This window comes from Tyto alba, unplaced genomic scaffold (genome assembly GCF_018691265.1).
Source record: "Tyto alba isolate M040663 unplaced genomic scaffold, T.alba_DEE_v4.0 Super-Scaffold_1, whole genome shotgun sequence".
Classification (NCBI taxonomy): Eukaryota; Metazoa; Chordata; class Aves; order Strigiformes; family Tytonidae; genus Tyto; species Tyto alba.
The window spans coordinates 28,129,406-28,157,368 of NW_024881261.1; the positions used below are offsets into that span (position 1 = coordinate 28,129,406).

Sequence of the window (27,963 nt, forward strand, 5' to 3'; positions counted from 1 at the left end):
CTCATTGGATGGGAGTAGCAGCTCCTCTGAATGGCTCCTAACCTGTTTCAGTCAAAATTACTCTGGTTAACAAAACTATCCTGTTAAAGCTAATGTGGCCTGTTTTGGCTGGCACAAAACAGGTGAGTTAACTCCCAAGAGGAGCTCTGCCAGCACACTGAGGGCACAACAATCCCTGGCCTTCTTTGCATGTGAGTACTGTGTGGGCACATCTTAATTTTTCCATCTGCCTGCGTAGTGTACATCAGACTACACTCCGCATCAAAACCTGTATTGATGTTTAGCTTTGCCTATTAATTAGAAACGTCTTTATCAGTGAGGCTGAAGATCAGCTGGGAATAAACTTATAATTTATGCTAAACCACAGTAAGCCATACTTAAATTGAAATATACATATTCATCTGCTCTGGATTACTTTAAATTTACCTTTCTCCCACAGGCGCAGCCTTGGCCTCTGTGGTGCCAGGTAAAATTCTGATTGGCCATGATGGTATGCTGAAGCTGTATGGAGGAGAAAAAAACAGCCCCTGCACTGAAAGCTGGTGAATGAACGGGAGGTATGCTTTAAGAAGCACGAACATATCTGTCAAAATTAGTTCTAAATTAAATTGCCTGCTACAAATCATACATATAAGGGAAACGAGTGTTGGAAATGAGGTTCTGAGACCCTGTTCACAAAAATCCCAGCTGCAAAGAATTTGCTCCCTGCCCAAGTTGTATAATGCTGTGATTCAGTCAGCAGTGTTATTTTGATGAGTGTCTTGGCAAAAGAAAATTAATTGGAAAACGTTAGGCCTTTTTATATTATTTTGTCTCTCTAAATGCTTCCATGTGAGCAACTTCACTCATCTTTAAAGAATGCATGTAGGAAAAAATATGTTTATTGAAGCATTTAGCTAGTACTGCTTGTACTAGAAAAGGTCAACATGAAAAATCTCCTTCCTCTTAAATTTTTGTAGAATTTTACTGAAGGAAATGTGCATTATACGCAAAAACCCCTAGGTTTCTGTCCCACTTTGCCTGGAAAACATGTTTTCTGAATGTTTTAGGTACTCCTGGTGAAAGAAATCAGTTTCTGGATTTAAATCCGATGTTACACTGACAACCTTGACTTGGATTGTAACTTCCTTGATTTGGTTTTGTGCCACCCAGTCCCCCGGGAGATGGTATCTCGCAGGGGAAAAGCCAGGCTGCCCACGTGATGGGCGGCGTTACTTCTTTTTTTCCTGTTTGTTTTTTCGTGGTTTTTTTTTTTTTTTTGGTGTGTTTGTTTGTTTGTTTTTGGGTTGGTTGGTGGTTTTTTTTGTTTTTTTGGTTTTTTGTTTTTTTTTTTTACGAAACGGACCTCTCGCTGGAAATGCCCTTTTCGTCAAACCTGTTTTGTGGAACTCTCCAACCCGTTCCCAGCCAGCAGCCGCCCTGCCCACGGCCTCCCCGCGGGGCGCAGGCCTCAGGGGCCGCGGCCGGCTGCCCCACACCACAGGCCCGGCGCCGGACCGGGGCCCCGCCGCAGCCGCCACCGTCCCCACCGCCCCGGCTCGCCTGGCGCTGCCCCGCCCCCGGCCCTCCCTCGCAGCGGGGCGGGCAGAAGGAGCCGCGGCCGCCGCAGCTCCTCCTCCTGCCTCTCCCGGCGGGCCCGGGCCAGGGCCCCGCCTCGCAGAGCCAGCGAGCCGGCAGCAGGGGCGGCGGCCGCAGCAGCTCCCTGGGACCCGCGGTAGGAGCGGCCCCCGGGACGCGCCGGGCCGGGCCGGGCCGAGGGGGACGAGTGCCAGCCTGGGCCGTGGGGCCGGGTCGGTGGCCCTGGGGTGGGGGGTAACTCGCCTCCGCTGGACCGGGCGGTGGGAGCTGTGGCGCGCCCGGGGTGACAGACAGACAGACAGACAGACAGCGGCCCGGGAGCTGGCGTAGGGGGAGGCCGGGGCCCGCAGCAGCTCCGCGGATCGTAGAAAGCTGCTCTTGTTTCATAGGCAAACGAGGTGGTTTCGGAGGGAAAGGGGTGTTTTGCTCTTGCTGTTCGGTACTTTGCCTGTATCCTCACTTTTGGTTTTGATGCGTATGGTTAACAAGAGGAAGCAGCTTAAGATGGAAGTCGTCAGAGCCGTTACACAAGGCTTTTTTTAACCAAACGTCCCTTTCTGCAGACTTCTTGTAATGTACTTTACTTTTTCTTACGCTACGTGTGCTTAAAGTAGCTTAAAATAGAAGCTCTTAAACTCTTGCTATACCTTGTGTAAGAAAGACAGAAAACAGCATAAATATCTCAATATTTGGAAAAGCAGAGTTTTGCCCTGTCCCCATACTGTTTCTGGATGTGAGGAGTATCTTCTCGGGATATATTTTCCTTGTTTATCAGATTAATGGGAGTTCCTGGAAGTTCCTTCCTGATAAGGAGGAACAGTCGAGGGAGAAATCTTCTGAAGGGAGTGGCAGAAGCATGGAAAGCAGCTCAGCCAAAAATAGGAATGGATGCACTGGAGCAGAAAGACTGAGGTGAAGGTGTGGAGAGAAAACAGACTGACAAGAGGAAAGAGTGCTGTGCAGTGTGTTTTGATGAAGGAGCTAATTACACACACCTGTGCTGGAACATGCACGGTAACATCAAAAACAGTACAAAAGCAGTGCTAGTGTAGGGCTGCTATAAAGCTTGAGTGCATGAATGCCTTCCCCACAGCTTGGCTATTTTGATAATTTCCTGATTTTAGAGCTGCTGTAAGAGTCATGTGGACTGCTTTCCTCACACTGTTGGAGCAGAGAACTTGCTCTGGGCATTGCTCACCATTTTGCCTGTGGCTGGATCCCCGCTGCATTTTTGCTGAATCTCTTCTTCCTGAAAGTGCCTCTGCCCCCACTTGTGACTTCTTCTTCCCCCTGCCCCCCAAAGCACCATATATAATACAGATTCAGCAAAATTTTGAAGGGCCTACTGATTTAATGTCTATGTCAACAATTATATTTATGTACCTCTCTCTTGCCTGACCTCAGTATGAGGTTAGGAGCCAAAACATCTCTTTGAATCTCGACTTAAAATTTTTGGGGTAGTCATTACACTCATTCATAGGCTATGTCACTTCTTTAGCTTGTTCTGTATAGTCCTTGGAAGTTTCAAATTGTCAGACTGGAAAATCTGTGGAATGTCAAAAGTTACTAAAAAATATAACCAAACCGTAGTGGAATGGAGCTATTTTATGGAGGAATTTATGTAGTCAATACAATATATTAAAGAAAAAATCATTGTGAAGACTGTAGCGATAGATAGCAACTTAAAACACAATCTGATCTACTACGGAACATCAAGCCAAGAAGTCTGTTTGGTTTGAAGGTTACAGGAGATGTTGTTTCCTAGACCTCTGGCAAGTTTCTGAAGGTGGAGCATCGAGAGGGTCTGTTCAAGAACATTGCATTCATCAGAGCTAAGATAGAGCCTATCTTAGTTCTGTGATAGCGATCTAGGGATAAAAGAACGACGCTATACTTAAAGCAGAGATGTAAAAAAAAGCAGATGGCTTAATGGTGGCTACAGAAATAGCAGCCCATTTTAACAAATTGAAAGTTTGTTTTATTTTTAGCCAAAGCTTTGTGTAATCGTCCATAGAAATATCTCTGTCAGCTGCAAACTGCAGTTAGAGGCTTCCCTTGAATTAAGTATATAATTGAGGAACAGTACCAATGTAATTTATTCCATTTCATATGTTTATGTTTGCTACCTTGAAACGTCCTTCTTATTGGATATATTTTAAAATAATATTATATAAAGTGTTGGAAATAAGGATGGAAACCTGTCAGCTGCATGTAGTGGCTTTTGTTTTAAGTTGCTTTTGAAGAAGGTAGAAAAAGCTTTTTTTTAGAAAAAGCAAAAAAAGGCTGCACCTTTATGCTCCCGTGAGCAACACTTTTCACCCATTTGAAACTTGAGTTGTCATGCACCGAAGCTGAGGTGGTCCCTTTGCTTTTGCTGTTGCCAGCTTATTTGAAAGCAGGTGTGTTTGATGTAAATGCTGAATTTCCTTCAGGCAGTTCCCCAAGCTGGGAAGAATGTAATGCAGTACCGCAGGTGGTAGAGAGGTAAGCCAAAGGGTAGCAGTAAGTATTTACAGTGTATTACTTCTGTTGTTGCTCCCTGTTTGTTCCAGATTTTATCAGAGCTCGCTACACAGTCTTGATAGGTGATTAGATCCTGGTTAGGGCAGGCCTACAGTCAGTTATGGGTCAGAGTGGGGACTTGCTGCTGTCCTTCAAAGAGATGATTTTTTTTATGTGCTTGCGATGACCAAGGAAGCCATCCTGCCTATGCCTAGCAGCTGTTTTTTGTGTGTATGTGTGAAATTGTATCCGTACTGTTCAGCTGTCATAGATGCTGAGTGATGCTAATCGTTACATTGTAGGAACTTAGACTGAATAGGCTTCATGTAGTTTTTTTTAAAAACAAACACGAACCACACAGTCCTGCTACCTGCCTGTTCCCTCTGCAGTGCAGAATGTCACTGTGCTGTCTGATTGGCAGCAATATTGTTTTGTAAGATATACAAAGAAATTAAAAGAAGTCCTTCCCAGACATTGCTTCCTTTTTTTCCTTATGCATTGTTGGTTTGAGAGCGAAGATACTGTCTTAGAGAAGGTTAAAAGCTGCTTTTTTTTTATTTTTCCTACAAAGTGTGAGTGTTTTCTTTCTGAGGGCATTGGGAAAGTGTCACTGATGGGTTGCTCTGTTCTAGCTTTAGCTCAGTTGTCTTGAGCAAGCACTGGACTTCACAGTTGCCTTCCTTCTTTGGAGCCATTAATTAGTACTCATTTCATCATTAGGAGAGGTGGGCCTCCGATTCATGCTTTTGGATTCCAACTTCTGGCAGGCTTAAGAACTGCCAACCAAATTAATCCCATATTAAAGATCCAAATGAGTTTTAAATCTTTGCAAGGCCTCTGTTTGTGCTAAACCCCACTATAGCCATTCAGTCAAATGTGTGTGTAAAGCGATACCTGTTGTGATTAATTTATGCATCTAGCTCACTTTCCCAGAAACCTCTCACCTGGGTAAAAAAGCATGTTAGATTTCTAAGTTTGGACTAGCAAGTTGCTCTGAATTAGATGCATAAGGTGACTAAAGCAGATAGTGTGAATATCCCTTTCACTGTTTGTTGCTGGAGAAGAACAAATATAAGCTTTGAAAATTGCATTTATTCTGTAAACATTGCACCTATCTGTAGTCCAAATAATGGGTTATTGGCTGCACGTGACAGTGCTTTAAAAATGCTCAGTTTTCCATTAGGTGGGAGAATAAATGTATTTTACAAATGTTAGGCTTTAGGGGGGAAAAGTTACTTCTTATTACTGAAAAAGTTGTAAGGACTAAAGTTTGCTGATCCCATGTGCAGACTAGATTTGAAGGCCATAGTCTTTCTTTCTTTTAACTTTGCTTTTTTATGGTTGCTGTGAAATACCTGGCTCTCTGGTTTACTATACTAAATTGGTTTGTTCTTGAGTAAGTCAATTCCTGTAAAGAAGTAGTTGATCAGCTGAAAATCAGTATTTCCTTATAGTCAGGAATGAACAACGTGTGTCCATTTGCTTACAGACGAGCAATAACTTAGTATTTCTGCACAGCTGTGTGTTTATGCACTTATGTGTCTAGAAAGTGTGAAGGCTGTCACCTTTAAGAAAAAGTTAACATATTTGCAAGGTCCTTTTTACTTGTTTTTCAGCTGCTGAGTCCCAAGGCTGTCAGATTGATGCAGAGCACAGTTGTTTTGCACGCAGCGTAGGATACATCCATACAGCTCTTTACGATGCAGTGCAGGTCCTCTAAGTGTGCCTTTCTTCGTGGAGTTGTCACCCGAACAGCTTGGTGTTACCTGGCTTCTTCTACAGCCAGAACAATGTAAATGTAGGAAGCACTGGCAGAGGACCTAATGATAAACTTCAGCCGTCCTTTTGTTCCTGGTGCCTCGCAGGGCAGGGGAACTCTGGAGCCCTCTGCTTTTGCAGCAGGGCCACTTTCTGGCTCTGCGCTTCGGGCTTGGGCACAGCAGCTAATTAAAAATCAGTGGTGTGAAATGAACAATTAGGTATTTTTCTAGTAACAGTTTTAAAGTACTGAATGTTAACACTACTGCTTTAGTTCTGTAGGATTTCCCACAGAGTATACTTTGTGAAATGGAGTAATTGGTATTTACCATACTCTGACTTGCATTGATGATGTAAGAATTTGTTCTTGCATAGTGGAACTTAAAATAGATGAGTATAAATTGCTGAGGCATTAGTCAGTTGAGAACATAATTCAGACTATTTATAGCATGAATTTTTTGGCAACAAATTATTTTATATGACATGTTATGAGTTTGAAATAGAACAATGTCATTCTATTATTTCTTTAAACATCTCATAAACCTATTTTGGTATTATTTCTTTCTTGTTGTGTTGTTAGGAAAGTGTCTTTATCTGTATTGTCATTTACGTTTCGACTGTCTGTATTGTAAATATTCCAAAGAGAACATGGCAAGATTGTGCTACAGAAGGAAACACTTGGATTGGGGCAGAGTAGGAAGCCAAAGGAAAGTTGACCTCCTGAAATTAACTCATGTTTTTGCTGCATGTCCATGCAGTTCAATTCAGTTCTTTGGGCTTTGTTGCCTTAAGAGTATATATGTAGGGACTGATGTATAAACCCAAAGAAGTATGTGATCTTCCCAGAAGAGTCACATTTGCTGAATAAACCTGTATGCTGGGGGAATAAATGTTTAGTTACATAACCAGGATCTTCACGATGGTGAAATACTGCCACTGAGTGGTAACGTTATACTATCTTTTCCCCTCTCCCCTGCTGTCTGCTGTTTGAAGCGCTAAAACAAAGCTCCGTAAAACAAAGCACAGAGCGTGTTTCTTTCTGTTCAACCACTTGCCATCTCTGGGGTTCAGTACTGGTGAATGGCATTACATTGCCAGCAGACCTGGTTCTGCGGGCAGCCAGAGTATGAGGTTGGCCTACTTGCTCTTTCCAATTTTGACCCTCTGTGAAGGATGTGGGCCTTGAGTCATCAAGGAGATGTATCAGCAAGAGGAGAGTATGCTCAAGCTGAGGTGAGCCTGTGTCATGGAGATAAGGGAGCTGGTTATTGGAGCTTTTGGTCCCTATTTGATCCTGTGGCACAGCAGATGCTGGTTATTGTTACTAGGTGTTTACAGAACTTTGTCATAGAATGAGTTACCTGTTACATCAGAATTATCCTTTGCGGTCCTCAGGTCTTAGTTGAATGTGGTGTCGTTTTTGCTTTGTTTTGTCACTAGCCAATAAAAGCAAGCAATAAGAGGTACTAGTTGTAGGTCAGACTGAGTCATCTGGGAAATTCCTGGTGGACTAGATGATCCCAGAGGTCCCTTTTAGCCTAAGTTATTCTGTGAAATACAAAGTCAGTACTGGTGCAGGTACCATCAAAGCAGTTGTTTCACTATCTTGGAGAATCTTACTTTGGTCATATACTCTCATGCATTCTCTGTTATTGCGTGGAGTGTTTCTAATGCTGTTCAAATTACTCTTCAAGTAGTGTTTAACAGTATAAAATATTTGAAGTGGGCTAATCTTATATGTAATTTAAATTATGATCAGTAGTTTTGAAATTTAACTTCTTGTTGCTAGAGGTTTGAGAATTGGAAGTGCAAATATTTGCACTTTTGTCCAGAATCCATGACACAATCACCTTGTGTTAGCATCTCCTGCAGTAGTATGGCTGTAACGTTGTGGTTTATGCTACTGTCACTGAAAACTGTCAGTTACATGAATGTTCTTATTTAATGTTTTTGCAGCTCGGTTGTGATTTATGGGTCCATCTTCCCATTCAGCCATTCTTTGGACTTAGCATCTCCCTTCTGCTCTACCTTATTTTGACTAAGCCTTGTCAGTGCTACCTTTCTGATGCTCCCCCCCCTCCAATTCCGCCTGCCCTCCATTTACCCCAGCAGGTCAAAAAATGGTAGATTATCTTTCAATAAAGTATTTCTGTAATAATAATGATGATACTGAATTAGAAGGTTCAACAAAACCGGCAGTGCTCCTGGCTTGTAACACTAGCATGCAGTTCAAATGTAGAGTTTTAAAAACCCTATTTGAATTTGTTTCTGTTTCACTGTCTATTCAGAGCTGTGGGTTGTGGGTTTTTTTTAAGGAAACATCTTTTTGTAGTAAATGGATGATGTGTGAGTACTCTTCAAATACATATTTTTGGATTAAGACCAGTAAAGGTTCCTAAAGGCAATTTATGAGTCATAGGTTCTGTGTGAAAGAGGTTTCCTGAGTTTTGGATGGCATGAACTCAGTCAGCTACATTAAGACCTGTTGGAAGGGAAACCTGTCCTACTAAATTAGGGGTTTTTTTGTAGTGAAAGGAAGGCTAGACAGGGAGTCACATACACAGAAGACTTAATGGAAAACCAAATTACAGGGCTTTTTATTTGTCAGGGTGAAAAATATACCTGGTACAGGAGAGAACAACTTCTGTGCTGCAGTACATAAGTCAAAGATAAATCTTGTTCAGGCTGGTAAAATGGCGGTTAGCTACTATGATGCTGACTGTGGCTCATCCTTGTCTTGCAAAAGCACAGTGGTGGATGCCTCGGCTCACCCCTGATGAAAATCCACAGCATATTGTAAGGTGATAAATTCTGTTCTGCTGGTTTCACAATCAGGGATCAGTCTCAGAGGAGGTTCTGTAATTTATGGCTTTGGGCAGCCTTTTGTACAACATCCTGGTAATTAACCTGAAGGAGGAGTAAAGGCCAAGGGTTTAACTTTATTTGGTGTTCCCTGGGAAACAGGTGTAATTAAACAAATTATTTTGAACAAATATAAGTCATGGTCTTTTCCTTCTTTTTTTGCCCTCAAGTTACTGGACCTTGGTGTAGCTGAAGCCTGAACAGCAGCCGCTAAATGAATTTCAGGAATGAGTATGAATGCTTATTTCTATTGCACCTTGAAACAGAAGTTTTCTGGCAGCCCTAAAATGTTATTCTTCTGTCATCGTTGTGTAATTTGTATTTTTGTTATCATTATCTCCAGTTATAGTCCTTTTCGGCTGTGCTGTGTCTTAGAGGAGCGTATTTTCAGGATTCTCATTGAAAATATATCACAGATTTAATCATTTATGAACAGGTCTGTTCCCTTTTAGCTTTGCCAAAGCAGCAGGAAAATGCCCGAGAGTCTGAGTGGTTCATGGCTTACTGTGTGAAGTGAGGTAGAGATGTCCACGGCATGAGTAAAACCTCAGGTCTTTATTTAGAGTTTTGAGGTGGACTTTCAGGGCGAACACTGGGAATGGGGAGTGAGTCTTAGCAGTATTTGTTCTGTAGTTTCCTCAAGGCACTCCCTCTTTATGTGTGTGGTTTGGTGGTTTGGATTTCTTTCCTCCTCTTGCACTACTTCCTTTATGGCTGAGCAAACACAGACCTTGCTGTTTCTGTATCCTCCCACACAGTATTTGTATAGCAGGGTGGAATTCTACATCTTCTGTTCCCTGGCCTCTGTCACTGCTTTATCGTCAGCAGGCAAGTTCTGCTCATCAGTAATAATTTTAGTAAAATATTGTGGTTGTAGCAGAAGAAATTTGGGAAGACGGGCTTAGAAGATTAAATGGAGGCAAGGTTGTAGGATTGGTTGGGAAAGTTAAGTTAGAGGGGTATATACTTGCGAAGTTAGAGAAGTGGCCAACAGAGACTCGATGAAGTATAGAAAAGGTGGTGATCAGGAAAGTTTTTGAATGTGAGAAGTCAGTGTGTTTGTGGATCTAGCTTGCCTGAAATCAAACCAGTATGGGAAAAATTCCCTTTGGAAGTGTCTGGGATAATTGAAGTGTTCAAAAGAAGCAAGAGGAACAATTCTATATATAGAGAGTAACATTTTTTTCAGATTGCTAATGAAGCTAGCATTATTTCTCAAGGTCAGCTTTAATTGTCAAAAGGCTCTTTTAATTTTCTTTCCATTTGAAAGGAACATTCCATGTAGGATTAAAAGCAAGCAAACAACCCTGCTAAGAAAAACGCCTATCCCATTGCTCCCCACCCTTTACCACAAAAAAATACCCAAGCCTAAAGCTATATTGAAAAGACATCTTATCATTTTTTTGGGAGTATCCTGCCATTATTGTCTTTACACATGAAGCTAAAGATAAATTAAAAAAAAATATAAATTATGGTTGCACATGAGGCAAAAAAATACATTTCAATGCTGTAATAATTTATATATAAGAAATGTACATGTTGACTAATAAGCATTATGAACACAAAGAATCTGGGTTGTGGGTTTTTTATTTGTTTTTTGAGTCACTTGAGTAACAATTGTTCTTTCTCATTTTAGTACCATGGCAATGTTTTATTACATAAAGCCAATTACTTACATAGCAAGGCTCTGAAGTGCCAGTCTTCCTTCTCATTTGGTTGGGTTTTTTTTTTTGTTTTTGGCTGGCCTTTCTCTACTTCCATGCACCCTGGCTTCCCTGGGGCAGCAGTGGAGTGGAGCTGGCAGCGTGGGCAGGGCAGGCAGCGCACTGTGCAGCTCCCTGCCACTGCTTATGCCGTCCCAACCTGTGGCTGGGCCCTGGCAGCTCCCTCCAGCAATCAAACACGCCTGTGTGCAGGCTGGTAGAGCATGGCGTAGCGCCAGGAGGAAGGAAGCTGCCTTCCCTTTTTCCAGCAGCGGAGGAGAATAGGTGTTTTTCTTTCAGCTCTAATCAGAAATGTTGAATTTCTGCCTTTGGCCTCATGAGCTTGGGGTCTTAACACTCTTTGTATGGGTAACAGCAGGCATTGCCTCCAGTAGTTATTGTTCCCTTGGGATAGTAATATCTTGCGAGTGCTCTTTGAATGTACTTTATAACCTGAATTTGCATCTACTTTAATAAAGTGTTCAGCTTTATAGAGTTCTGTAAAGTTGCAGTGAAGAACGCTGGCATTTTGAAGATGTTCAGGCTGGAATACTGTCTCTCTAGAGTGTTGAAAAACACCCATGCAGCTGCTGCCATACTTTTATGCTATTTATTTAGCATCAGTGAATATTCAAAGATAAAAATCCATTATTTTCCTGAACTGCATGGATGACCGTGAGAGAGACCTTCTTCCAAGATTTAGCTTCTAGCACTAAAAAGGGACACAGATAGGGACCAGATCTTAATGTTGCATATGCATTGGGCACACATGGAAAAATAAACTTGATCTCACTGATGACTGCTGTATGTGGAGTTTGTGCCCTCTTATGTATATTGCACAGTAATTGTATGTCAGATTTGGTGCTGTAGGTCTTCTGCACTGTGTTTGCATATAAAATGAAAAATTACATAGAGCCTAGTCATGTAGAAAAGTTCTTGTAGAGTCAAAAACTTGTCTTTTCAGCTGTAGCAGCCTTCGTATCTAAGGTATTCCAAAACTCCTATATAGCACTGCGGTGAAAGATCTCATTGCAAACCAAGGCTGAAGGGGATGTGGAAAACACATTTACCATGTTACAGAGAGCATTTAATAAGGATCTGATACAAGGTAAAAATTTCTGTGAGCCTTTACCCATGAGATATAGTCAGGTTATAAACGGTGTCATACTAGCTAATCTATAGTCTATTCTTATAATTGAATATGCAGAATTGGGCCGTGATGGTTGTGGGTGGCTTTGACTTCCCCAGACCTTTCAAAGCCTGTTTCTGGAAAACGACAGCAGGTTTTCTGGCTGTGGGTCCTGCTTGGTTTCTTAGTGTGTGAAGCTGGGTGAATTGTTAACTCTGTTACACCCATCCTAGAGGAAAAGGGAGTAAGGGTGGGTTAATGGTTATACCCCTGGCTGACCCCACCTTGCACTTGTATTTCTAGAGGGGATGGAGGGTGAACAAACGGTGCAAATTATAGGGTAGTACTTGCATTTGCATGCACAAAAATAATTTTTTTCCAGTTAGTCATCCTTCATAGATTTCCTGGTAAACAGGCTTTTTCTAGTGCTGAAAAACTGTGTTCACTTATTTGTTGAGTCTGTTAGACTCTTTACACACTGGTGTAGAGATAAGGTAGGGTTATAACTTATAGGTTGCTCTGTTTTTTGTAATTCCTGCTAGTTCATTTTCCTCTAGTTAAATTTAAATGAGTGCATGAATTCCAAACAGTTCTTAAATAAATTGAAGATTCCCTAATGATATTTTCCTATTTTTTTTTTAAAAAAAAAGAAAAAGGTGTTTTTCCATTCCACTGCTGCTGTGCAAAAGAGCCATGCAAACCAGAATGGGAAGTTAACATGATTATGCAAAATGAAAACAATTCCACAAAAACAGCACCACCCCCCCAAGCCAAACAAAACCCAAAATAAAACTCAACAGCTGAAATCCAAAACACGGCAAATGCAAAAGGCAGTGCTTTAGGGAAAAGAAAGTGATACTGTTTGCACAGCAGTTTAAAAATAGACTGGGAATTGTCACTAAAAGTACCCTTGAAAAAGTTAAAACTGATTGTGGGTATTTTCTTCACCTGGAACAAGCTGCTTGAGTTACTTTCACCATTCTTCCTGATAGTTGTTCTGTTTAAGGCTTTTTGTATTCTTGAAAATCACTTTCATTTTGTCCTTCATATAGGTGTCCTTCCTTTTTGACCTCCGCTTCTGTTTTGGACAGCTAATGACTGCACACTTTTGCGCTGACAGAGGCACTATCAACTTGCAATTTGTTCTAGTGATCTTATCCTTTCAGTAAACCCTTCATATTTTATGGCAATGCTGTAAGCATGAGGTGTATCCCTTCTGCTTCTTATTCTGACCTTGCACTTCTGCAGACGTTTGCATTTAAATACCATCTAACATTTCCCATACAGTTACTCACTTGAAGACTTGGCTTGTTTGTCAGATGGTTTTCTACTCTTGATTAGTAAGACTGTTTTGTATCGGTTGCAAACTTCTAGAGATTTTAATAGTGCGATAAAGTAAAAATTTTCTATTAACGTGTCCTTAACAGCATAATAGACAAAGTGAGCAGTAAGTAGTAACTGAAACAAGTAAGAAAAATAGACTTAGGAGTGACTCTACAACTGCTTAGATATCTGAACATGTTTATTGGTCCAGCAAAAGGAAGTGGGAACAGGTTTCCCATGGAAAAGCCTGTGTGATTTGTGCAGTTTATGTCTAAGTATTGGTAACTGGCAACTGCAAACATATCGCCTGTTAATTTTATGTGGTGTAATTAGTGAAGCATTACAGAAAATAACTGTATCACATATACTTTTCAGATCTTTGCAATGAGTTACCCTGGCTATCCCACAGCGGGTGGATATCCACCAGCAGCTCCAGGTAAGTTGTTTAGATGAAGTAAACATTAAGAGGCAGTGGTGGTTCTGTCTGGAGGGGAAAGGTGCCATGGACAAACAACAAGACTCTGGAGGGTTTTCTTGACTCACTGAAGCTTTCTGTGCTCTCTTGTTAAGTCCTATTTTATCTTGGCTGGGAATTCTGATTTATATAATATGGGTGTTCTACCATGTGCTCGTATAAGGTCCATTTTCATTCATCTCAAATGAAGCACACAGCACTAGGAGATGGTCATAATTTGACCAAAATCAATAAATATCAGGGAACAGCATCCAGTCAGTACTGAGTCTTGAAGGCAGCTGGTGAGAAAAATGAGTACAGGGAGAAACCAGTCACACAATTTAAAATCATATCCCACAAAAAACTAGGGCTAGGGCTTTAATTATGACATCATCCCTAATTTACTGTTCTTAGGCAGATAGTTGTATATGGAAGGCAGAGGGCTGTTAAAAAGGATATAAATTATAATAATATGAAGCTGATGACATCTGTAACTACTGCTTGGTATCAGGGTAAACTTTATAGCTGTTAGTAATGAACTTTACTGTTGTTGGTGTTGTTGCCAGAAAGAGAGGACTGGAGTCATATGGGTATGGTGAAATGTGGAGTTAAGCAAGCTAACTCAGGAAGGGGAAGCAGTGTACAGTGAGAAGCCAAGATAGCCTGGGAGGATAAATCCTACTTCTGCTCCCAGCAGAATATTCTAGCTTAGATTGCTATGCAGACAAGACTGTACTGCAGCCCAGTTTTGTGACTTGGGTAGCTGTTGAATGTACTGCAGCATGCTCTGTAGACATCTCTTATACTAGCAACCTAAAAGGAATTAACAATATTTTCCTACTGGAATACCCAGTCAACTTTGTAGTTTAAGAGAAACTACTCTAGTGTTTACAGTATTAACTCTTGAGTGTTAACCTTCAGATATGTTTAGAGATATTTTAAATGAGAACTTACAGATTCAACAATAACGAATGTGATTAGAAATATCCAGTGTGTCTTCTCTTTATATCATAATTGCACTGCTACCCTGCACCTCTTCAGTTGATTTTCCTCCTCCCAAACTGCTAGTGTTGGAACAGACATTGCATTAGAAATGTAAGTAGCAAGGGATAAGTTTAAAAATGTGTAGTTTCTTGTTTCAGCACAGCTATGTTTGATTTTAGGTAGCACTCCTTGGGGTGGTGCTGCTTATCCACCTTCAAATCCACCTCCAATTGGTCTAGAAAACGTGGCTGGCTATGCCAGTCAGTTCAATCCCAACTACATGGCTGGAATGGTGAGTTTGTTTTCATCTAATGTGTTTTACTGTGACTTCCTTAAGTGCAAAAATGTGTTTCTGGCATTGCCACTGAGAAGTTTATCACTTGAGTTCTGTGCCTTTCTGTGTGGTCTGTCCAGGTGTTGAGTGTTCAATATCATCTATTGAAGAAGATGGTTACTGCAAGCTATTACTTATTTTTGGAGAGCACACCACTAGTTAAATGTTGATTTAAGAGCCTAACTTCAGAAGTCATGGACGTAAAAGCAAAATAACTTGTTTTTTTTCTGTGCAGAGGAATAGGGGAACAGACTATTAACACTGAGTATCCACTGTTAATATATTCACATGGGCAAACAGTCCAGATTTTGCATATTACCTGGATTTTGGCCAGTCTGAATAAGGAACAAGGCTGTGCAATTTGATGTATCAATTACTCATCACTGAAAAAAATGTGGGATCAGCTGTCTCTTACAAGCACTGATGCTTAACAGATGGCAGTGAAAACCTTTTACATTGATTGAAGAAGATGCAGACATTTCCAATGTTATTTATTTATTTTTGCATAGAGTAGGAGTGACACTTCTGACAAGTTAGTCTTCAGAAATCTGTTATGCTACATAACGAATGCACAGTTTGTAGGAAGACCTTTACATTATGGATGCCTTGCTGAGGCAATGATTAAATGAACTGATTTGGCAGCCAGTGGTCAAAATGAGCAACAAACTACCTAGTGTGCACATAGCAATATCCACAGCAACTAGCTCCTGAGAACACTAATGTCAACAAATGTCAGTTCTTCTGGTTCCTCTGTAGAAGAGGGTCTGAGTGTGTCACCTGGGAAGATCATACTGCATGTGGAGTGGAGTATCTTTGTGGCAGCTTCTGCGGATGCCTTTCCAAATGTAGTCCAGAAACTCTTGCTAGTTGTAAACTACTAATGCATCTAGTGCATCATAAAACTGCCAGAGGTTGCTCGTAGTAAAGCCCTGTGCTCAGGTGATGCTGTGGTCATGTAAGGCAGCCATGGACAGAGAGGGGATAGGCATAGGTTTGTGTTGCTGGGATTAGTTGGTGCAAGTTTTTAGAATAAGAGGTGCATGGATATTGGTGCTCTTCTGTGTGAGTGGTGTATAATGCTGGATGCAGTGGCAGGTACGTGTCTGTTGGCTCTGCATCTTGATGTATGGCAGCTGGGTGATTACAGTAAAGCAAGAGCCAATCAAATAAAGTTGTTTTTTTTTTCCATCTTGCTTGCTAGTAAGACGTGGTTATTTCAGAGTTTTTGTGGATGCAGAACCACATGTCTGTGTTGGTGGGGAGGGAGGTTGTATTGTATTAAGCATGTTACTGAAACTCAACTGTTTGTACACCTTGCTACCTCTTTCTTTATTGACATTGCAGGCATCCAGCCTGGCAGGAACCTTTGGAGGGACAAATGTACCACAAGGCATATATCCTTCACCACCTGGAGGTTATCCCCCAGTCCCTCCAGGTGGCTTTGGGCAACCTCCATCAGGACAACAGCCTTCTTACGGAGGGTATCCTCCACCTGGAGGAAATCCACCATCAGGAATGCCAGCCTACCCAGGATACCCAGGTGGCCCTATGCCAGGCCAGCCCACACCACCCCCTGGTCAGCAGCCCATGAGCTATCCAGGACAACCACCAGCATCTTATCCAGGGCAGCAGCCCATGCCAAATTATCCACCAGGCCCCGCTGTGAATCCATCTATGCCCTCTTACTCAGGAACTACAGGGCCTATGGTCTCTCCTCTAACAGTAAGAACATTCAGTGTTTTTGTTTTGGGATGTGACTAAGTATATGTTCTCTACATTTTCTTTGTGTATAGAAAAGTAAACTGACCATAAAATTGAAAAGAATGTCATGAAAAGAAGTTTGACTGAAGACAGATATGGATCCTTTCCAAATGCAAGCAATATAGCTTCATATGACTGAAACAAATGGTGTTTTACCACATTATCCCTGAAGAAAGATGTGACATGAATTCAAATTTAATGAAATTTGCCCTTCCTAACTTAACAAAGTATTGCTAATTGTATATACTGTTTCATCAGACCTTTATTAACTGGTCAGCAGATTTAATATCGGTGAACCTTCTTGACCTTGCATTTTCTCATAATTTGGGTATAGAAATGAACAAATTGTTTGATATGTTTTTTTTTTTTGAGTTTTCTCTGTTACTTTTCTAACAAAAAGAAAATTTGTAACAGAGGTCATCTTTCCTTAGTAAAACATAGTCTTTTACTGACTAACACTACTATGTAACTCAACTTGGTCTTATTTTAGCATGGAAACCGAGGTACGGTCACCGATGCCCCGGGATTTGACCCTCTGAAGGATGCAGAAGTCTTAAGGAAGGCTATGAAAGGATTTGGTGAGCAGTTTGTGGATTTATGTTTCAATTAAAAGTGGAATTGCAGATTTGATTCAGCACTGGTCTTTCTTCATTGTTAGATGTGTACTGAGTGGACTAGTTCACATGTGGTTGTCCTTGGTTATCAGAAAAATCGTTGGAAGTTCACGTAGGCATAAACAACATCATGAGTTTGGTGTTTGATTTGTTTTGTATTTTTTTGTTTTGTATTCTTACTCTGTGATTGGGAGTGAAGCTTCAAGTTTTGTGGTCGTAGACAAGAAGAGATAGTGTAGACGAATTAAAGGCATACATGTCCTTCGGTTGGGTTTAAAAAGATAGGACCAAATGGAAACAAAAAGTTGAGTCCTCACATGACATGCATGCTCATTCTGTGGTGTCTGTGTGCATGTACAGGAACCGATGAGCAGGCTATCATCGATTGTCTTGGAAGTCGTTCAAACAAGCAACGGCAGCAGATCATCCTGTCCTTCAAAACAGCTTATGGAAAGGTAAATACGTCATGAGAACAGAAGAAAGAAGAAGAGCCTACATTCCTTCACTGGAAGTCAGATGACTTAGTGTTTGGAAAAAAAGACTAGTGGTTGCTTAGGGGGAAGATGGTTTTCGGTAGTAGCCTCTTAAGGGTTCTGCTTTTACCCTCTCTTGACTTTTTCGTGCTGTGTTTCGGATGAAATGTATAAAGCAGTTTCTCTGCTAAATGGTTACTTTGACTCTGGCCTGTTCAGTCTATTAAGTTGGACCTTCACTGCCTAAATGTGCATGTTACATTATAATGGTTTTAGTGTTAAGAGAAGTAGCTTTACTTTTAAGATAGATTATTGATGCATATGCATAAAGAATTCTAATTAAACTCCACAATTTTGGTGCTTACATTTGTCAGTTTGGGTCTTTATGCGTTTTTTTATTCTTTTTGCTTCTCATTAGGATTTGATCAAGGATCTCAAGTCTGAGCTATCAGGTAACTTTGAGAGGACAATCTTAGCAATGATGAAGACACCTGTCATGTTTGATGCTTATGAAATCAAGGAGGCTATAAAGGTTTGTGTAGGAGATACAAATTTATAAGATAGAGGAAATATTTGAGCTGATAAAAATTTCGGTAGTCATTTTTAAAAGCTTGAACTTACATTCCCTCTTCTCCATCCAGATATTCAACCCACTGTTTGATCTGTACTCCATTTTTTTTGGAGGTATATGACAGTAAAATTGAGAAATATTATTCCCATAGGTTAAAGGTAAAGACTATTTAATAGGTTTATCTTGTAGCAAACATATATTAATGAATAAATACAAACAAAAAAAGGCCGAGATTGAGTTCTAACCGTCTCTGCAGTTCATTTATTACATAGTCTTGAGTAAGCCACTGAGGCAGCTCTCCTCTAAGCTAGGTACTGCATGGAGCCCTTTGTCTCTGGGATTTTGCTTTGAGCTGTGGTAGAACTGATGAGAAAACTGCTCAACTTAGTTTCCAGTGACTTTGCACTCAACGTTCAATATTAGTTCAGCAAATTAGGTTCATAAAGATTTTGGTCAGGGTGTATATTCTTTTTATCTTTGCCCTCATCTCAAAAGTGTATTTTCCTAGCCCATGCTGAACCTTTTCTAAAATATTACGGAATTATTATGTACTTTCTCTTTAATTCAATCAGACTGTTTTATAAACAATCAGGTTTTTAAAACAAAAACAGGTCAAACATTTGTATGTCAAGACAATGTTTAAATGAAGATGAAATAAATATTTCCATTACTGAGTCAGTAATATATTTATGTGTTCTTTGGCCACAGTTTTTAAGTAGCTAGGAGGATGAAATAATATTAGCTGTATTGTAATTGAAACTGCTATCTATTAGTTAATGAAAATTACCTATTAGATTTAACAAATTAGTCTTTAATCATAAAAAAAATTGATTCTTAATAAGCCTAAAATATGTTGTGAAGGATAACATTTTGAAATGAAATTTTATTTTCATAATTATTTTAATTATCTGTTTAATTTGTATCTTTAGTATGTGTCTGTGTCTTGGAAATGTGTTATAAGGAGCACTTAAACCACTTGCTTTGACTTCTCCTATAACAAGATGATATTCTGAATTATATTTTATTCTAAAATTTTATTATATTTCTTTTATACTAGGCTGTAGAAGTAAGATGAGAATCTGAAGAGTGTGTTCTCTCCTTATGCTTTGTTGTAGGGTGTTGGCACAGATGAAAATTGTCTCATTGAAATTTTAGCCTCTCGCAGTAATGAGCATATTCAGGAACTCAACAGAGTCTATAAAGCAGGTTAGATTTGTTACAGTTTCATCAGAACTGTCTTCCTTAATCACTGACTGACAATATGAATTTAGGAAATGAGCAGGGGTGTATGATGATCCAGGACTGTGTCTCTTCCAGAATTCAAGAAAACTCTGGAGGAAGCAATAAAAAGTGACACGTCTGGACACTTTCAGAGGCTTTTAATTTCACTTGCTCAGGTACTTGCATGCTGGGATTTTGGAGTCTGGGTTTTGTGTGTGTGTTTGTAGGATTGTGTTGTTTATTTGTTTGTGGGGTTGATTGTTTGTTTTGGTTTGTTTTGTTTTTTATAAGCTCACCAGTAACACTTTTGTATCTTCAAATTCTTTCAGGGAAACAGGAATGAAAGTACAACTGTTGACATGTCTCTTGTCCAGAAAGATGTGCAGGTCAGTAAAAATTCTTCATCAATTCTAAGTATAGTTATCTCAATACACTGAAATTTGACTGTGTGGTTTCTGATTACTCTCAGTTTTGGACACCTTGTGACTTCTCCTGATGTAGTGCTTATGTTTCAGTGGATGGAAGTGATATGAAAAGTCCTGACAGAGCATTAGAGCCATGTAGCTCCCTTACAGACATGAAACTCTTGGGAATAGAGTCCACAGGGGTTTTTTTATCTCTTATTCTGTCAACTCTCTGGCTTTTCCAGGTGTTGGATGACTCTGTTGTGCTGCTTATTAAGGGAATGGTCCAAAGAGATTTGAGGTCATATGTGTTTGGATTAAATTTTAATCTATTCAAAACCTGCATTAGCCTTTGCCTGTTATTTAAGGAACTCTGGGGTTTTGCAGCAAATAAGGCAGTTGGACCTAGTAACTCTTGCCCTGTTACTTTTTTTGCACGTTCCATTTCACCACATAGCAAAGAGAAAAACTGGATCATTTCAGCACACTACTGTTGTATATGTAGTAATGTAATTAGCATTCTACACAGTGTGCCTTAGCCAAAAGACAAGAACATCCCTGAACATACTTAGAGGCGTAGGAAGAAAAGTTAGATCCAAATCCTTTTAGGAAGGACAATTTCCAGGTACATTTTTAACGATTTTCCTTCCTTTACTAATCTGGAGCTCTTGTGTTTGAGCACTTATGCATCAGTAAGCTAGGAAGACTGCAAGCATAGCATGTTGTAGGAAGGTTAGAACTGGTTGCTATTTATTGCTTGCTCCTGTTTTCCAGCAGTACATAGACTAAGAAATAAGTATAAAAGGAGGGGAGAGGCTGTAAGGAAGCAGATCTGTAACTCAGCTTTTCAGCCTGACTGCTTTTCTGACTAATGAAGTGTGAATTCCATTCTGTGTTTAGGAGCTATATGCAGCTGGAGAGAACCGTCTAGGAACAGATGAATCCAAATTCAATGCCATTCTGTGTGCAAGAAGCAGGGCCCACCTACGAGCAGGTAATGGTGTCCTCTACGTAAACAGTAACTTGATTCTGTTGTCTTTAATGATAAAAATGTACAGCACCAGTCTGTACCTGAATTACCCCTATCTGTAAAATGAATCTAATGATACCTTAGTGAAAAGCAGGGTGAATTCTGCTGAGGGAAAAGGGCACACAAGAGCTGAACATGATGATCATCTTTCTTAACTATCAGAGCTAGGTAGAGGTCATACTTGTTCAAGTGTTCCTCTGATAAAAGAATTGAAAAACTATAATAGTTTCCGTTTTGTATGCTTGTGTGTGCACAAGACACTTGTAGTCCTTCCCTTTTACTTGCTAGTGATCAGGTGTTACATCAGTCTATAGTGGTAGAAATGTTTTAGTAACTACACTGAACTTTTGACACATGCTACATATTGAGGTGCACTTATATGTGAGAGGAGAGTGATGGGTCTGTGTGTGAGAACCTAAATGTTTTCTTAATTTTATTGACACCACAAGCTTTCCTAGAAGAGTTTTCACTGTTTCCCTAGGTGGTTTCTTGGTCTAGCCCTTTAAAAATAAGGACAGAGCTAGACAAGCTAGAAAGAACATGATGACATGTAAATGGAACAGTAGAGTTGACAACATAGTATTAGTCTTTGAGACATTAAAACTTGTGTAAGTATACTGTAGTATCAGATTGAGAGGTGTGATTGAAATTAAGCCATCCAGCGTGCACGGGTGCCACTTCTCTTTGTGAGACTGACTCCTGAAATCTTTGTTTTCCATTAACAGTCTTCAGTGAGTACCAGAGGATGTGTAACCGTGACATTGAAAAAAGCATATGTCGTGAAATGTCTGGAGACCTGGAAAAGGGCATGCTGGCAGTAGGTATGTGTCGTCTTGGCAGGTTTGTTCCCTGTGTTCCACTGCAGCTGGCTGAGGTGGTGCCATCTGTGACTCCAGCTAAGGATGTTCTTCTTAGTAATAATTCCAGTTTTCTGCTTTTTATGTTGAACTTTCTGTGAAGTCACTTATGGTTAGTAAAGCAGGGCACTTAATTGACCTCAAAATGACAGATGAAGCTTTTGCTTCAGGCAGCTGAAGAATTTAAATTTCACATGCTAAAGTGAGGAAAGAATTATTAACTGTACTTGACATTGTTTTAAAGAAGTGAGAACTTGTACCAACTGCTGTCAGTGAGAATGGAATATTTGGGACAGCTTTTCAAATCAAGCAAAATATAGGCATTAACCCTGTAATTAGTTACCTCTACCTCTTTTTAGTAGAAGGTTCAGTTGCAAAGGGGTTATTTTTTCCACATTTCCTGTGGTTACAGCTTTGTGAAATCTTTGTTTTTAAGTATCTCTAATACTTCTGAAGAGTTAAGACTCTTAACTCAGGTCTGCTAGTGTCCCTTGGGAGGTAGTCATTAGTTTCCATGAGGTTGGGACAAGGCTTCAAGTTATTGTACAGTAATTTTATTTCGAATGGTTTATTTTAGATGGAATTGTGGACCTCTTTCTGTCTCTTGTCCCTTAGACAAGATTGCTTCTTTACATCTCCATTTTTTTTTCCTGTTCATTACTGTGAATTTACTGTGGTATCTAGATCTGCTGTTTGCAAAGTGTTGTTTTCTGGTTTTGAATATGGTAGTGACCAGAAGAGTGATGTTAAAAAATCCAAAAAAACCTCTACCAAAATAAATAGGAAAAATGTACTTTGCATCACTTGAAAACAAGAAGGGAGAGGGTATTTGGCTCAACTGCGAGATTTTTTTTTTTTTCCCAACGAAATTTTTAACGAAGTCTTGCAAAATGGGAATCAATTTTAAAAGCCTCTTTTTTTTTTTTTTTTTTTTTTTTTTTTTCCCATGCCTGTCTTGTGCATATGTGAACTATGTAACTATTTTTCTTACTCTACTTGGCCAGGCTGTCACTATAGTGGCCTTTTTGTGACCCAAACTGGGTCCGGCTCTGTTGGTATGATACATTTGCAGATCTTTTCTAGGATTCAGAATTTGTCACCTCTAAAAATATTGTTAGAAATCCAAACTTAGGGAAAATAAATATTCCCCAGTGGTTGTAGAAAAAGATCACCTCGGTAAAGAAACTGACTGTCAGAATTTGAAAGTCCTTTGTCTTCACAAAGCTTTGCAGTCACTTGACAGGTCTCCATGTAGGTACACATTCAGAATCGGGACTGTAGTTTGCAAACGAGTCAAGAGGCTTTTAAGCAAGAATTGTCTTTAATACTCAGTAACTCCTTTATTGAATAGACTTTTGTTTTGTTTATTTTTATGTCTGTATATATACATATACATATATATCTACAGCAGTCAATGATATTAGCATCATTTGTTCTGTGAACCTTATTTTCAGGAAAAATGGTTTTCTAATTGAAAATATTTAATTTTGCTTTCTTTAAAGCTTTCTGGATTGTACAACTGGTAACTTACTGTAACATCTTCAAACATCTTGAAGTGCAAGTGTGTTGTTTTAGCTAAAAATACAGTGATAAAGAAGGATGCATTTCATTTGTCATTCGTTTTTGAATTGTATGATATGTATCATAGACAATTGTGTGTGGTGAACTGCTATCTCTCATCTACATTTTCCTATCCAGAAAAGTAGTTTTTCCTCTATAGAATGTGTGTTGCTGTGAAATAGGTATTTAGGTTTATTCCTTTTGTTCTGCATTGATTTTACATGATTGCTTTTGATACATTCTTGTGCTGTAAAATATAAGTCAGGTGTGGTTTGTTTTCTGTGTAATTTGCCACAGGGTGTGCCATTTTTTACTGGTAATTAACATAGGATCAATATACTGATTTTAATTCTGATGAGTGATGGAGGATTCTTTCATTATCCTGATCAACGTGAGAGTATTTTGGTTTAGATTTTGCTCTTTCAGATTTCTAATGAACTGTGCTAATTAGATATAAAATCCAGTCATTACTAAACTAAGACTGTAGAGAAATTTTCAGGAGTCTTGGTGAGCTTTGTGGCTAAAAAAAAAGTGTAACTAAAATAAGGGTGAGGTTTCTGTCATAGGTGGCTTCCCAACTTGTGTTAGGGCAGAACTTGAATTTATCATACCTTTGCGACTGCATGGTCTAAAAATTCTTTAATTAGGAAAAAGCCAGGAGCACCACTACCTATATGTTCCTTCAAGGCTCCTGCCCCTTCCTTATCCCCTCTTTTTCCTTCATAAGCAAGAATCTGGTCATTAGACTTTAAAGATTCATTTTGGCTACTTCACACTAGATGGTTTCTAGTGATGGAAGAGTTCGCTGTGAGCCATAAAGTGTAGTAGGTTTTTTAACTTCATTGCAGCTACTGTTTGGATTAAAAATCATTTCAGTGACTAACAGAAGGAGCAGAAGCTGCATTGGTTTAATTTTACATAAGCATACACTTGATACATGTGACTATCTAGGGTAACCTTAAAAAATTACTGATTTCTGGTTGAGGACAAATACCTAATTTCTGCAATACTGTTTCTTTTTGCAGTTAAGTGCCTCAAGAACACGCCAGCTTTTTTTGCAGAGAGATTACAGAAAGCTATGAAGGTAGGTGCCTGTGACAAGATAGAAAAACTTAGTGTGCCTTTTTTAAAAAATGCTTGTACAGCTCATTGGAATGAATTATTCAGCTGAAGATACTGGATTTTTCAGTGAGCAGATGACTAACAAGATGCAGTCATTATTATGAAAGGCTGGAAAAATCTAGCTAATTTGATCCACTTAACAAGGAGATGCATACGACTATGCCTTAAAGAAAGTCTTCACTTGGTAAAACACAAATATGCTTAAGACTTATCGAAATTGATATCTTTTAAGTAGGGAAGTCTAGCTGAAATAAATAAATAGTCCACAAACTCACCAAACTTTCCTGACCCTCTGTCCCTCTGATACCCCCCTTCCCCCTTTTCTTTTTTCTAACTGTTCTTGTGCAGAGAAATGACTGTTAGTTTCCTACCAGTAAGTTTAATTTATTAAAGCATGATAGGCCAAATTCTGTTCAAGCTTGTTGAAGTCAATGGGGTTATGATAGTAAATGGCAGCTTGTGGGGTGATGATTTATTTTATTTTTTTACTAATGCTGTATTGTCCAGCATTTCCACTCATTATTAACATGTTACATTGTTGTTTTGTTTATTTCAGGGAGCAGGAACAAATGACAGAACTCTGATTCGCATCATGGTATCACGCAGTGAGGTTGACCTACTGGATATACGTGCAGAATACAAGCGGATGTATGGCAAATCCCTCTACACAGACATCACTGTAAGACTTGGAGTTTTTATATTCCGTGCCATGACATCCTTTCTGCTAGCAGAACGTGGATCCTTATGCTGAAAAGTTCTTAACTGCACTGAGTGTAGCTGGCTGTGTTTGGTTTGCTGCATTTGACAGGAGAGTGGAGGCTGACGTGCCAGAGAACAGACAGCGCTTGCTTTTGTGTCGGGGCTAGATGAGCTGGAGATGCGGGGGAAGCCAACAGACAGGGAAGGAAATGGAAACTGGTCCAGATGGGTTTCAGAAACCAGGGCTTAAGTCTGGTCTCTGTCCCAATCTCCGTATATGATCTTGTAAAAACCACTTAGTCCTCCAACGAAGTAACGATGGTGCCCTACCTCATGTGTGTGTTGAAATAGCTCCTAATATGCTTTTAAAAGATTGCCTCCTCTTTCTTTTGAAAGCATGTTTTGGAAATAGACTAAAATTCAGATTGTTTAGCAGTTGATCAACCCTATTATTGCTATTAACAGCTGTAGCAACAGTCAAGAGGATGCCTGTCTGGTGGGGAGGGTAATAAGAGCTGGAGGAGAATGAGTGGTCCCACCTTCATTTACCTTGTAATGAAAGTGCCAAACCTGTTAAGCCCCTGTTTATTCCTCTGCTTTTGACACTGAGGGGCTGCAACTTGGTGGTGGTTGGGAGGAATCCTGCAAAGACAGTGAAGAGTAGTGTGTGCCAAAAAGTCTTCATGTGAGTCTTCTGCCAGCAAGTATATGGTCTTTCTGTCCATGTTCCACAAAGGATCACCTAACAGAAGCTTCTTCCAAATGTGTAACTCTGGAGTGAAGATGTGCTCCTACTGCAGTAGTTATATGCCCTGTAACCACCAATGTACGAGTAAAAAACAGTGAGATGTTGGTTGAAAAGCTCTGTGTCTTTTTTCTTTTTTTTTTTTTTGTTCTTTTCTTTGTCCTTCTCTTTTGATCTGGCATTAAAATAATTTTACCATTCAGAAACAAGAACAGGCCATACCCATTTAATGGGCTGAACTTACTCAAAACCTGGTTTCGGTAAATATGGGGCATTCATCTGCACAGTTAAGCATAAGTAAACTCTACTTATTTCTGTAAAAGTAAAGCCTAAAACATCCTTGGAAAGAAAGTTCTTAAATCTCTTTTTTGTACGTGAACAGACATTCTTTCCTTTCGGTGTGTACATAAACAGGAATGTTTCATATTTTGTGGACTGTGCTTTACACACATGCACAGGATTTATCCTGATCTCTGAAGTGTCTCTCACTATTGTAATAATTCTGATCAGGACAAAACACTTTTCAGTCATACCTGAAGATGAAGGTTGAGATAAATGCAACAGCTGAAACTGTTCTGTGAAAAGGATTGACAAGTCTCATCAACCAAAACTAGTTAATGAGCAGCTTCCAGGGAACGCTTTTTACAAATTAGAGCACCAGGCAAAACTCAACTAGCACAGGCCTTTTGTGATCAATTGCGTGTTTGTGCGTGCATCCATACTGACTTTCACTGCCCGCAACATGAAAGAGATGTTCTTAAATTGTGGGGAAAAAAAAAACCCTTAGATCTTTCGGTATTAGGGCATTGGTTTTAATATTTGAACATAATAAAGAGTGAACTTTCACTCACTGTTCCTGGAAAAATATCCACATTGACTTCAAGGAAAAGGATTTCTGTATTAATTTTTCCATATTTTCATCCCTTTTGCTGAAAGGCAGCTTTTCAGTGAGATTTTTTTTTACTGAACTATTTCCACGTAAGTAGTTGAGCCTATATACCAAATTTAGTTTGCTAAAGAAATACGTTCTCCATGGACACTTTTGATTTCAGTTACAGAAGGAGCAGATCTTACTGTGTACTTCTATTAGAGTGATTTCTAATTAGCAGGCTTTTAATTTTTTATTTTTTTTAAGAGGTTAACACCTGCTTTCTTTCAGTCTTGGCTTCATCTCTTTTGGTCATTAATGTCATGTTTAGGATGCTTACCCTTATTTTTCCTCTGTTTCAAAGCTCAAGTCTTCAACTTTTCTTTTTCTGGGTTTCTTTCCAGGGTGATACTTCAGGAGACTACCGTAAAATCCTACTCAAGTTGTGTGGTGGAAATGACTAAAGGGAGCACTGAGCTTTTCTTAAAGAAGCTGCTATTTTCATGTTTTGCTTTAAAGCATCTTTTTTTCTGCAAAAGTAAATATGTAATGACCTGTTTCCCCTAAAGCAATTATATTTTAAAAGATAATATTGCATATATCTTCAGTTCAAAATAGTAGGTAATAAATGCCAAAAAAATATTAATATCAAGCTTATGTATGATCTGCTCAGGACTCTGTATAGTACTCTCAGCAATCCATGAATGACAGGTCATTATTTCTTTTCTGCTTATGTTATGCTCAAATAATGTTTGTTTTATGGAACAAAAATTACAGTTGTATGATTAAAAGTGGGGTTTTTTTGTGTGTAAACATTACATGCCATTTTAATGCAAGTTTTAAATATATTGTATGCAAAGTTGGTTTCATGCTAGTCTGCTCCCTGATATGTGGAGAGATCAGCCTTGAGTTTTGTGTCTAGTTAAGACTGTTTTAAAGAAGTTTTGTTAAGTTCCATTTTCTTTCCTTGGTTGTTTTTAAGGAAGATGTGTTCAACATTTCATTCTCACTAGTGCAATTGTCACAAGGAAATAGTTCAGTTGACAGTAGTAAAGATTCCATGGTTAATGTTTTAAGGTTTTGGATCGTGCCTTAAATATATGTATGTAGGAAGAGATTATGAAATTAAATCTCTGTCTTCTAACTCTTTACAGACTGTGCTTTTTGGTGTTCATGTTGATTTACATGTGACTGATGACTCAGTTTATGTAACTTAGTTTTTCCATAGAAGTTCTCTACTTGAATCCACAGAATTACTCAGAAATTGTTGTGTTGACGAGTTTGGGACTTGTGTGCTGTTGATGAGCAATTGCCTGTATGTGATACATGTAATCTGTAGTTATTATGTAATCTGTAGTTATTGCTCAGTACTTCCATTTTGCGTATTGTAATTACTCTTCTCTGACTCCTG

The 27,963-nt window shown here is 39.4% G+C and overlaps 1 protein-coding gene across 2 annotated transcripts; it reads left to right on the forward strand.

Annotated features, from left to right (window-relative positions):
• Positions 1–1,612: 1,612 nt before the first annotated feature.
• ANXA11 (annexin A11) lies at positions 1,613–27,701 on the forward strand. 2 transcript variants are annotated; one of them, XM_042787090.1, is made up of 15 exons: positions 1,613–1,714; positions 13,231–13,295; positions 14,477–14,585; positions 15,972–16,349; positions 16,879–16,966; positions 17,363–17,457; positions 17,894–18,007; positions 19,162–19,252; positions 19,364–19,443; positions 19,597–19,653; positions 20,572–20,665; positions 21,427–21,522; positions 24,144–24,202; positions 24,797–24,919; positions 26,957–27,701. In XM_042787090.1, exons 2-15 carry the CDS (start codon positions 13,240–13,242, stop codon positions 27,014–27,016), a joined length of 1,500 nt encoding a protein of 499 aa, XP_042643024.1. In that variant the 5' UTR covers positions 1,613–1,714; positions 13,231–13,239; the 3' UTR covers positions 27,017–27,701. The 2 variants fall into 2 exon arrangements, with proteins under 2 accessions (XP_042643024.1, XP_032837959.1); XM_032982068.2 differs by having other exon boundaries at positions 13,231–13,291; positions 14,473–14,585.
• Positions 27,702–27,963: the final 262 nt, after the last annotated feature.

Bases quoted from the DNA above. Each gene is read 5' to 3' on its own strand.
- ANXA11 (XM_042787090.1), top strand. From the start codon at position 13,240: ATGAGTTACCCTGGCTATCCCACAGCGGGTGGATATCCACCAGCAGCT. The intron at 17,458-17,893 runs GTAAATACGTCA...GCTTCTCATTAG, and splicing joins TCAAAACAGCTTATGGAAAG to GATTTGATCAAGGATCTCAA. The intron at 19,253-19,363 runs GTTAGATTTGTT...TGTCTCTTCCAG, and splicing joins CAACAGAGTCTATAAAGCAG to AATTCAAGAAAACTCTGGAG.